Consider the following 12,761-nt stretch of genomic DNA (forward strand, 5'->3'; position numbering starts at 1 on the left):
GGAGTTCCCATCAGACTGTCAGATGATTTCTCAAAAGAGACCTTACAGGCAAGAAGGGGCTGGAAAGTAAGTATTCCAAGTCATGAAATCCAAAGGACCTACATCCAAGATTGATCTATCCAGCAAAGCTTTCATTTAGAATGGAAAGACAGATAAAGTGCTTCTCAGATAAGGTCAAGTTCAAGGAGTTCATCATCACCAAGCTCTGATTATATGAAATGTTAAAGGGACTTACCTAAGAAAAAGAAGATTAAAAAGATGAACAGTGAAAGGACAGCAAACTCACAGTTATTAACAACTACACCTAAAACAAAAGCAAACTAAGAGGACAGCTAAATCAGGAGCAGAACCATAGAAATGAAGATCACATGGAGGGTTATCAACAGGGGAGTGAGAGAAGGAGAAGGGGGGAGAAAGTACAGCAAATAAGTAGCATAGACGGTAGGTAGAAAATAGGTAGGGGGGAGGGCAAGAATAGTATGGGAAATGTAGAATCTAAAGAACTTGAGACATGTGGTCATAAACTAAAGGGGGGGAATGGTGGGGGAGGGGTGTGCAGGGTGGAGGGGAATGAAGGGGGGAATAGAACAACTGTAATGGCATAATTAATAAAATATATTTTTTAAAAAGGAAAAAATAATAAAGTAATAATAAAAATGGATTGGGTGATTATGCTCCACAGATAAGTGAAATGAGTGGTAACAATGTCATTAGGAAAGAGAGGGAAAATTGAGGGTACTTTGTAAGATATGTGTACTACATGTGAATTGGTCTAGAATTGTTTTAGGTAAAATTACATTAGTTATAAATGTATAGTGTAAATGATGAAGCAAAACCTAAAAAAATTCTCAAAGAAGAATGATATTCCAATAGAAAATGGATCAAGCAATGAAGTACTTAACTAAAACCCAAGAAAAGAGTAAAATGCGGGCGGGGAACTAACAAAGAACAAGTACAATGAATAGGAAATAGTTACAAATATGAAAGATGTTAATTCACCTACATTAATTATTTATCAATTCAATACACCGGTTAAAAGAAAAGATTGTCAGAGTGGACAAAGCATAATTTAGAATAAAAAATCTTCAGGGATAAAAATGCATGTTAACAATGCTCAGTTCTGTTAAAAGACATAATTCTCAATATGCATGCATCTAACAACAGTGTCAAAATATATGAGGCAAAAACAGAGAAATAGACAAATGCACCATTATAATTGTATACTTCACTGTTCTTCCTTCAGTAACTGATAGGTCCAGGAGGCACAATGTCAATAAGTTGACCTAAACAGCACTATTAATCAATTAAATCTAATTGACATTTTTAGAATATTCTATCCAATCACAGAAGGTTACATTTCTGCTCAAGCTCCCATTGAACATTCATTAAGCTAGACAAATTTTGGGGTCATAAACACCTTTTAATAAATTTAAAATAATAAAAATGTACAAAGTATATTCTCAACCACTAAAAATTAAACTAGAAATAGCAAAATAGAAAAGTAGCTGGGATATTTCCAAATATTTTTAGAGAAAACATTTTTTGCAATAGCTCCAAAAAATACTTAGGTTTAAATATAACAAAACATATACAAGATCTATGTGTGGAGTACTATAAAGCTCTGATGGGAGAAATCAAATAAGTTTTAAAAAGATAGCCATTTTGTGGATACTGATAAACAGACTCTAAAGTTTTAAGGAAAGGGCAAAGACTTAGATGAACCCAGAACATCTTGAAGACACTATTCTATCTGCTTCACTATAAAGCTACAGCAATAAAAAGGGTGTGGTATTGGTGGCAGAATATACACAGGAATGAGACAAAATACAGACCTCAGACACAGACCGATACAAATATACTCACCAATTTTTGTCAACGTAATCAGGACAATTCAGTGGAGGAAAAGATTACCTTTTCGACAAATGGTTCTGGAAATACTGGACATTCAAAGCCACAAAGCTTACAAGGTTCACAAATATTAACTCAAAGTAGATCATAGAAATAAGTGTGAAACATGAAACCATAAAACTTCTAGAAGAAAACAGAGAATGATGTCTAGGTGATTTGGCAACAAAATTTTAGATTCATAATGCATAAAAATGCATTAATGCATAATGCATAATAAAAATGACACACTGGACTTTATTAAAATTAAAGACCAATTCTGTGGAAAATACTAAAGAGAGTGAAAAAGTAGTCACAGACTGGGAAAAATTTTGTGCAAAACTCATATATAATACCTGATTTAAAATATACAAATCACTTTTAAAACTCAACAATAGTAATACAAACAATTCAATTCACAAAAATGGAAAAGATCTAAACAGACACTTCATCAAAGAAAATGCACAAATGGCAAAGAAGCAGTGAAAAAAGTTTCTCAACGTCATTTATCAATAGAAAAATTCAAATTAAAACACCAAGATACTGCTGCATACCTGTTATGTTAATGTTTCAATATTTGTTTGTCAACCCATCAGAGGTTACAATAAAAAAAATTACATCATAGGTTGCATGTATCCAAGAGATACATACACATGTTATAACCAAACTGATGGCTTAAATGTCATGGCTTAACATTAGTCATGTACAAACACACATCTGGTCATGACCTCAAACCTATGTACCTTTATATATGTAACAATATTTGAGAAAAGAGTTTGTATCTCAGATCAGCCACAACCTCCACATTGTAAAAAATGTACTTCATAATGTAAGACGATACTTATAGGAGTATATGGGAACTCTCTGCACTATATTTGCAATTTTTCTGTAAGTGAAAAACTGTTCTAAAAAAGCTTATTAAAATAATTTGGCAATCATGCATCTTTCACATATTCATGCCTCCAAGGCTAAGAAATATGGAATTAATTAAATGGTTCTTTTGTTAAACACAAAATGAAAGGCAATACCTCACAATAAGAAATGGGAGGTTTAAACTATGTAGCTTTCCCTTTAAAAATGGCTCAATTCACCATTCTCTGACAGAATTTATTTTACATTATACAGTCTGAAAAAGAAATCATCCACACCTCTTATACTTACGCCAAAATTAGGGAGCAAGGATAGAGGAAGTGGCTATCCAATTTGCTGTGCAAAGGTTTGTGCTCCTGAAAACCAGAGAAGTGAACCAGACAAGATAAAGATGTTAGATACAAATTGATAACAAAAGTTATTTTAGAAGGCTTAGGGAAAAAAACAATGATTGAGATAAATCCATAATATTTTCTGTTTTTCTTGCTTGCTGAAAGAGAAATGGAAGCAAAGTATTAAGGTAAAGATGCTTCTGATGATTTGGAATCACAATAGAAACACTGTCACTGTGTGGTGATGGCCAGAGAAAAAAGGGCGTGGGGGTTGGGCAGAGATGGGCAGAGGGGGGGAAATGGGGACCTCTGTAACATTGTCAACAATAAAAACAAAGCTTACAAAAATAAACACTGCTTTAAATAAACACTACTGCAAATCAGCTTCTCTTGAAATCCATTTGTTTAGAAAATTATTTCCTGTTCAGTTTTTTTTTGAAAAGCATATTTTACAGATCATTAAACAGGAAAACTGGAAATTTGAAAAAACATTAGTTGTATTTAAAAATAACTTATTATTTATTAAGTATATATAATATGGTAGACATTGCCCTAAATACTTAATCTGAGTTATCTCATTTAACTACTCAAAACCACTCTAAGAGGTAAGAAATTACTGTTTTATTTCCATTAAAATAACAACAAAAAAAAACGCACAAAGCTATGATAAATTTTTTGGTTTTATTTTTTGTTGTTGTTTTTAACATGATTTTGATGGTGTTACTTTGGATATTTGTGCTTAATATTGTTAATAGTACATAATTTCCTTCTTCTGTTCATCAGCATTTCAATGATTTTTTTTTGTTTTTTTTAAAAATATATTTTATTGATTATGCTATTGCAGTTGTCCCATTTTCCCCCCTTCAGGGGAGGAAACAGTAGAGAGGAGTTAAGGGAGGAAAGCTATGAGGATTTAATCAACTCATCTAATAAGCATAAGTTCTGGTATTTGAACCCAGCAATAAAGCTTCAGGCTGATGGCCACTTTGAAACACTGGATTCTAGTCATAGGTAATCAGGACTGCTAAGGCTACAGAAAAGTTTTTCTCAACCCAAAGAGAATATAACATTTGCAAATATTTATGTGCCAACCTAAATATACAAAGCAAATATTAACAGGCTAAAAAGGAAAAAAGACAGTAATACATATAGTAGGGAACTTCAAAACCACACTTGTAAAATCAATAAGAAAACATTAATAACATATTAAGCCAGATAGACTAAATCAACATTTACAGAATGTTTTATCCCAAAGCAGCAGAATATACATTCTTCTCAAGTACACATGGAATATTCTTCAGGACTGATTATATGTTAAGCCACAAAACAAGTTTTAAAAACTTTAAGAAGATTGAAATCATACCCATTCCAACAACAATTATATAAAACCAGAAATTAATTATGAGAAAATGTGTGATTAGACAACACACTATTGAACAACCAATTGGTTAAAGAAGCTATAAAGAGAGAAATCAAAAACTACGTTGAGACTAATGAAAATGAAAAAATAACTTATCAAAATTTATGGGATTCAGCTAAAGACATTCTAAGGGGGGAGTTCATAGTGATAAATGCCTACATTAAGAAATTGAATTAATGGAACTAGGAACTGCTTTTCTTAAATAAAATAGATGGCAATTCTGATCATCAAAACCACAGTTACGTATCACTGAATACCTGCTGGGATGCATTATAAAAAAGAAAAAAAATAAGAAATGCTTAGCATGATAGAGTCAAGGTCCATTCACATTGCCACAAATGGCAGTATTTCTTTTCTTATGGCTGAGTGATATTCCATTGTATATATGGACCACATCTTCTTCATCCAGTCTTCTACTGAAGGGCACTTTGCTTGTTTCCAGGTCTTGGCCACCATGAGTAATGCTGCGGTGAACATAGGAGTACATATATCTTTGCAAATAAATGTTTTCAAATTTTTCAGGTAGATACCCAGAAGAAGGATTGTTGGGCAACATGGTAACTCTGTCCCTAATTTTCTGAGTAAACTCTATACTGTTTTTCACAGTGGCTGTACAAGTTTACATTCCCACTAGCAGTTAATGAGGATTCCTTTTTCTCCACATACAAAAGACACACACCCCTATGTTCATTGCAGCATTGTTTGAAATAACCAAGATATGAAATGGAATGGATAATAAGATGTCATATATATATATTATTTTTTATTTATTCTTTATTGTATTTTTTCTGTATTATTTCTTTGAATAAGCATTCTGATCCTTTCCTTCTTCTGGGACTTCCATCATGTGTATATTGGTGTCTTCTTTTTGATCTCCTATAAGTCCCTTGCTTTTTTAATTCTTCTTCATTATTTTTTATTTCTCCTTTGACTAAATAATTAGCAATGACCCATCTTCAAATCCATTAATACTGCCTTCTGCTTGATCTAGTTGATGCACTTCCTAAACTACCTGGTACCATTGGGCCATGTTCAGATCTTGAAATGGTAGGAGCATAACTCAGCAGGCTTGCATCTCCTTATATCATTTGATGGAGCAGTGGGACATATCACCATTTATGAACGGTGCTGCTACCTCTAGTATAGGCTCCTAATCTCCTGCAGTTGGGTTAGATTTTTCAGAATTTGCTACTGCCTTTTAAGGCAGATCAGTTAGCTAGTTACCTAGATATTGAATAAGAATCATACTGGTCTCAGGGTTATATTGCCAAAGCAGGTAGATTGAATAGACTACCTGTTCGTAATGGTGGCTGTGTTTTGGATCGGCCTACAAGTCTTTGAAGTTACCACTCTGAATGAATCAGCACACATACATCATGGCTCAAGAGCAGGTGCTGGTGCACCTTACTGTTTCTAATTGAGCTTTTCATTTTCTGTCCTTTGTCCAGAGAGAGCTAACTCTTCTTGTGAGGTATTTTTGCCTGTATCTGCTTATGGTTCTGTGTCGAAAACTTTCTAGCACCCAGTTTAGGATATACCTGAGAGATTAAAAGAAAACCCAAGGACATCATTGTGTTGCCATTCCTCAGATCTAGAGGTCTCCAGCCAGTCTGTCTTCTTGTAAGTTAGCTTATAGTCTTTTCCATTGAATTATTTCCAGGGTACTTAGTTGTATTTAGAGGGAATAAGCAGGAAAAACTGAACCTATACCACCTTGTTTCAGAAACTAAATTGACCACAGGTGTTGAATAATGTTCTTCATCAAAAATGTAATCAAGCATAAACACTTTTTGAGTAATACATCAAGGAAAAATAAAAATTAATTATTTATTATGTAAACATATATTTACTATTATTTACTATATAAATAATTAAGCTACATCTTATAGAAGATATTAACATTTGTGAAGTACATGAATATGCTCTCGAATATTTTCAGTCTGACAAATCTAGTGAGGAGAGTAATGTACAAAAGAGAAAATAAAATTAAACATTTTGCTCTAGGGAGGTATATGGTAAGTATCATAAAAGAGATTTAAAATAACATACTTTGAGGACTTCCGCCAAGATGGAGGTGTAGGTGGAACTACCTTGCTTCTGTGCACAACCAAATCTAAGAACAACTATTTTTAACAACAAAAAACACAACCAAGCCACACAGAAAATTGACAATACCGAGTCCAAAGACAACAAAATGCTCAGCTAAACCGGTAAGAGGAGCGAAGCCAGCAGCGGAGCAGGTTGGCAAAAAAAATCCCCGATTGGGTGGTGCGCAAGCAGCCAAAAGCGCAGATCGGGGGCTAGCTACGGGAGCACACAGGGAAGAGGCGTGGCTGGGTGTCTGCGGTTGGTCTCGCATCTGCCTGCAGATAAACCAGTGAAGAGGGGAGCAGGCGCAGGGCAGCAGGATCGCACAATTCCCATCGGATAAACAGGCCCCGCGGTGAATGGTGGGACTGGATGGACTGGGCTAGCGGAGAGGACCGCCATTGCTCCCTCTCTGACCACGCCCCCACACACAGCATCACAAACCAGGGACCTGGGTGGCCCTATCCTGGTAAACAACTAAGGCTTCGCTCCGCTTACTTAACGGCGTGAACAGACCAAAAATGGCTCATGAACAACCCAGAGCCCCAGAACCAATCAATCTAAGTGATGAAGAAATAGCCAATCTTTCAGATGCACAGTTCAAAACACTGGTTATCAGGATCCTCACAGAACTGGTTGATTTTAGTCACAAGTTAGAGAAACATATGGAAGCTAAACTAATTGAAATGAATGGTAATACAAAGGAAACCAATAGTAATGGAAAGGAGATTGGGACTCAAATCAATGGAGTGGACCAGAAGGAAGAAAAAAATGATCAAACAGAAAAGAATGAAGAAACAAGAATTCAAAAAAATGAGAAGCTTAGGAACCTCCAGGACATCTTTAAACGTCCCAACATTCGAATTATAGGGGTACCAGAAGGGGAAGAGTCACGAGTGGAATCCTTATTTGAACAAATAATAAAAGAGAACTTCCCCATTCTGGCAGAGGAAATAGACTTCCAGGAAATCCAGGAAGCTCAGAGAGTCCCAAAGAAGTTGGACCCAAGAAGAAACACACCAAGGAACATCATCATTACATTAGCCAAGATTAAAATGAAGGAGAGAATCCTAGAAGCAGCAAGAGATAAGGGGACAGTCACCTACAAAGGACTTCCCATCAGACTGTCAGCGGATTTCTCAAAAGAGACCTTACAGGCAAGAAGGGGCTGTAAAGAGGTATTCCAAATCATGAAAACCAAAGACCTACAACCAAGATTACTCTATCCAGCAAAGTTTTCATTTAGAATGGAAGGACAGACAAAGTGCTTCTCAGATAAGCTCAAATTCAAGGAGTTCATCATCACCAAGCCCTTATTATATGAAATGTTAAAGGGACTTATCTAAGAAAAAGAAGATAAAAAAGATGAACAGTGAAAGGACAGCAAACTCACAGTTAGTAACAACCACACCTAAAACAAAAGCAAACTAAGAGGACAACTAGATCAGGAGCAGAACCATAGAAATGAAGATCACATGGAGGGTTATCAACAGGGGAGTGGGAGGAGGAGAAGGGGGGAGAAGGTATAGAAAATAAGTAGCATAGACAGTAGATAGAAAATAGATAGAGGGAGGGCAAGAATAGTAGGGGAAATACAGAATCTAAAGAATTTGAGACACGTGTTCATGAACTAAAGGGGGAAATGGTGGGGGAGGGGTATGCAAGGTGGAGGGGAATGGAGGGGGGGAATAGAACAAATGTAATGGCATCATCAATAAAAAAGTTTTAAAAAATAAAATAAAATAACATACTTAGTCAAAGATAATATGTGACACAGACAACAGTGTGGTGATGACCGGGGAAGGGAAGTCCGCGCTGGGTGGAGGTAGACATAGTAGGAAAAATGGGGACATCTGTATGAGTGTCAACAATAAAAATAAAGTTAAAAAATAGTAAGCTTTACCCTGGCAGGTGTACTCAGTTGCTTGGAGCATCATCCCATACATCAAAAAGTTGAGGGTTCAATTCCCAGTTAGGTCCCATAACTAGGTTGTAGGTTTGATCCCCAGTTGGGACAGATATGAAGGCAACCAGTAGATGTTTCTCTCCCAACTGATGATTAATGTTTCTCTCTGTCTGCCTGTCCGTCTGTCTGTCTCTCTCCCCCATCCCTCTTTTTCCTCCTCTCTCTCTTTGTCTTTCTGCCTCTCTCTCTCTCTCTCCCCCTCTCTCTCTCTCCCCCCCTTCCTTCTTCTCTTTCTAAAAGTAATGAAAAAATGTACTCAGGTAAGTACTTTTAAAAAATAACATAACTTTGCTATAAATGTAAATATGTTTATATTCATAGGTTTACATATATTATATATCTTAGGTAATGTTATCAAGTAATTTATATATGCATATCATGTATATCTATATTATATGTATCTCATGTAAAGTTATCAAATAATTTATCACTTGAGAGTAAAGTGGTATTATTCATGCCAATTTAACATGTGTAAATTGGGACAATTCTAGCAATCTGAAGTACATCATCACTTTACTTATAAGACTCCCTATTTTAACTATTGCACAAATGTTCACACAGGAATGTATTTACAGAATAATATAATGAATCCTTATTTACCTATCATCTAAGTTTAGTAACTATAAATCTCTGGCCTGTTTTCATTACTCTGTACACTTCCAATATTCCTCTTCCCTACCAATCTTCAAGAGCAAACTCTAGACAATTTCTTGAGTCACTCCAATTGATCAAAGCACTAATCAATTTTATGGCATTCTTTTCTCTTTTCTTTTCACCAGACTCTGGCATAAGCACCCCATCCATATGTTGCTTTTTGTTTTACTTCTAATGGTTCAACTTTGTCAGAAGACAAATCCTTAGTGATTAGCCCTACCCATTGACCAGCTCAAAATAAGGAGCCAGACCATCTGTGACCCAGGCCTACCTGCCTTCTTCTCTGGACAAATGTTTCCATAATGGCAGCTTCATAATTACTGTCATTGAAGCCTTGTTGAACACAACATGCTCCTGCTACACTGGCTTGGAGTTTTTCTGTCATTTTCTGGGCACACGTGGGCCAAGCGCTCCCAATATCACAGTCCTCCAGAAGTGGTGATTCCCTTGAAAGTCACAGACCCTGGCCTCAGCATGAAGTTCCCAGGCTGGCTCTCTTACAGCCTGCATTTTGGGGGTGAGAGACACATTGTTCACATGAAGGTCAAGAAGCATTTGCTGTCCAGACACCTCCCAGTGTTCACCTACAGTGACCAAGGTGCCCTCCTAGAGGACCAGCCTTTTGTCCAGAATGACTGCTACTATCATGGTTATGTGGAAGGGGACCCAGAATCTCTGGTGGCCCTCAGTACCTGTTTTGGTGGTTTTCGAGGATTGTTACAGATAAATGACATTGCTTATGAAATTAAACCCATGATTTTTTCTACCAAATTTGAGCATCTGGTATATAAAATGGACAGTGAGAAGACTCAATTCCCAACCATGAAATCGGACTTTATGCAAGAGGAAATCGTTCAACAATTTGAGTTTCAAGAGATTAGTAATTCTATTCTGAAGCAAAGCTCTTATGAGGAGGACATCTGGTCCCACAGTTACTTTGTTGAAATAGCAGTGGTGATTGACAACACTCTGTATCGTGAATGTAAAAAGAATATCTCATTATTGCAGGAAAATTTATATGTTATGGTAAATATAGTGGATTCCATTTATGAGATACTGGGCCTTAAGGTTTTATTGTTTGGCATGGAAGTGTGGACTCAAACAAACTTAATTGAAGTAGATGATGTAAAGAGATCTCTGAGAATTTTTGGCCATTGGAAGGCTGCAAACCTTTCTCCCCGCCTGCCACATGATACTGCACATCTTCTTATACATAAGACATTAAGAGGAATGAGTGGCTTAGGCTATGTTTCAGGACTGTGTATACCAACCCATAGTTGTGCAATTATTACTTTTACAAGAAAACCCTTGAGCCTTATTGGAATTGCAATGGCCCATCATTTAGGTCATAATTTGGGTATGCATCATGATCGTAATTTGTGTACATGTGGAAAATATAAGTGTATAATGCATTATGACAATCCACCAATAACTAAATTTAGCAATTGTAGTTTAGCTCTTTTTTGGGATCATACTATAGGTAGAACAAAATGTCTGCTCTACAATATATACACAGATGACTTATTTAACCGGAACCGCTGTGGGAATGGTGTTGTTGAAGATGAAGAGGAGTGTGACTGTGGACCTTTGCAGCAATGTGCAAAAGATGCCTGCTGTCTGTCCAACTGCACTCTGAGCCTTGGGTCTAACTGTGCTTATGGGCTTTGTTGCAAGGACTGCCAGTTCTTACCGTCAGGGGAAGTGTGTAGAAAGGAGGTCAATGAATGTGATCTTCCAGAATGGTGCAATGGAACATCCCATATGTGTCCAGATGATGTATATGTGGAAGATGGAATTCCCTGTGATGAAAGTGCCTACTGCTATGAAAAGAGATGTAATGGCCGCAATAGACAGTGTAAGCAGATTTTTGGCCAAGGGGCAAAGAATGCAGATCACAATTGCTACAAAAAAACAAACACTCTAGGTGAGCGTTTTGGTCACTGTGGTACCCAAAACTATTCATATGTCAAATGTAACATGTCAGATGTCCTGTGTGGGAGGATTCAGTGTGAGAATGTACGTGAAATTCCCCTTCTAACAGAACATTCTACTGTGTACTGGACTCAATACAACGGCATCAACTGTTGGGGTACCGACTATCACATTGGGATGACCATACCTGACATAGGTGCAGTGAAAGATGGCACAGAGTGTGGTGAAGAACATGTCTGCATCCATAAGAAGTGTGTCCATATATCTCACTTGGATAGTAATTGTTCACCCTCATTCTGTCATCAGAGGGGAATCTGCAACAACAAACATCACTGTCATTGCAACTATCTGTGGGACCCTCCCAACTGCATAATAATAGGCCATGGAGGTAGTATTGACAGTGGCCCACCCCCCAGGAGAAAGAAGCTAAAGAAGATTTATGTGATAATGTTTTCACTTCTTTGGTTGTTAATTTTATTATGTTGTCTTTTTTTTCTTTGTATGAAGAGAACACCTAGGAAAAAAAAGCCAAGTGTTCAGTCTCAGCCTCAAATGAAGAAGGTGCACAAAACACAAGCATCAAAAACAATACAGAACATTCCAGTTAAACCAGGGAATCCCCCTCAAAATAATCCAGTTCCACAGAAGACACCCTCAGAACCTGTTCCAACTCAACCTGCAAAACAAGGGCAAAAACTTTAGCTAACCGAAAATGTCATTGTCCCAAGTCAACATGGGAAACAGAAACAATCCATATCAAAAAATGTATCTAAATGGGTATCCATTAAAAATGGATATTCCTAGAATGTTTCTACTTATTCTTCATTATTTTAAACAATTAGAAGGTGTATTTACCTAAAATGGGTTTCTTTATATTTTCTGGAAAGGTTGTGGCACATGAATGGTGCACCAATTTTTAAGGTGCTACTTCTCAGCTCCAGAGTCCCTTCCCATTTTGTTCTTTGCATTGTTGGAGCCACATTTCTGTTGTACCATCACTCTTCCTATAGGGCTCTGCAACAGGGAAAATGATTGGGAATGAGTTTGGAAATCTGGAACATCTGTTTGTTTCCTGTAGGTCAATGATAACCTCAGTAATGAATTTTGCACTGACAGTTATATTTAAGTTCAATATGTTTTTTCTTAAATTCACCCCAGATCAACCTTATTGTCAGCCAGAGAAATACCAACATAGCTGTCTGATGTGTTACTTTCAGAGTTCTGAGTCCTCTTTGAGCTCTCTACCAACATCCCAAACCTTCTGCACTGGCTTAGCAGTACCTATTGTCAGAGCTCTGAGCCCCAGATCCATGGGGCCAGCCCTGCAGTCCTCTAGGTTCATATAACCCTAACCTCTCTTTCCTTTGCTCCTCAGCCCCATGGATTAAATCACCCTCTTACACTTAGTATTTCATGGTTCTCTCTGTATGGCCTGAGCTTGATTCTTAATTTAGAGTCAGAATGAACACATCACAGGGAATAATCATTTTTGTTCTAGGGAGAAAATGTACTAACAATTCACATTGTTTTCCCTACTCTGTAATTTTTAAGTCTTCAAAATCTTCATGTTCTCCACAGCTCTCTGATGCTTTTAAAATATAAATTTTTAAAAATT

At 36.7% G+C, this 12,761-nt stretch overlaps 1 protein-coding gene across 1 annotated transcript; it reads left to right on the forward strand.

The window, feature by feature from the left end:
* The first annotated feature begins 5,882 nt into the window (after positions 1-5,882).
* LOC128626346 (disintegrin and metalloproteinase domain-containing protein 29-like) lies at positions 5,883-12,349 on the forward strand. The gene is made up of 3 exons (XM_053658455.1): positions 5,883-5,920; positions 9,565-11,587; positions 12,305-12,349. Exons 1-3 carry the CDS (start codon positions 5,883-5,885, stop codon positions 12,347-12,349), a joined length of 2,106 nt encoding a protein of 701 aa, XP_053514430.1.
* Positions 12,350-12,761: the final 412 nt, after the last annotated feature.

This window comes from Artibeus jamaicensis, unplaced genomic scaffold, assembly GCF_021234435.1.
Source record: "Artibeus jamaicensis isolate MK-2021 breed Jamaican fruit bat unplaced genomic scaffold, CSHL_Jam_final scaffold_537, whole genome shotgun sequence".
In the NCBI taxonomy this organism is placed as follows: Eukaryota; Metazoa; Chordata; class Mammalia; order Chiroptera; family Phyllostomidae; genus Artibeus; species Artibeus jamaicensis.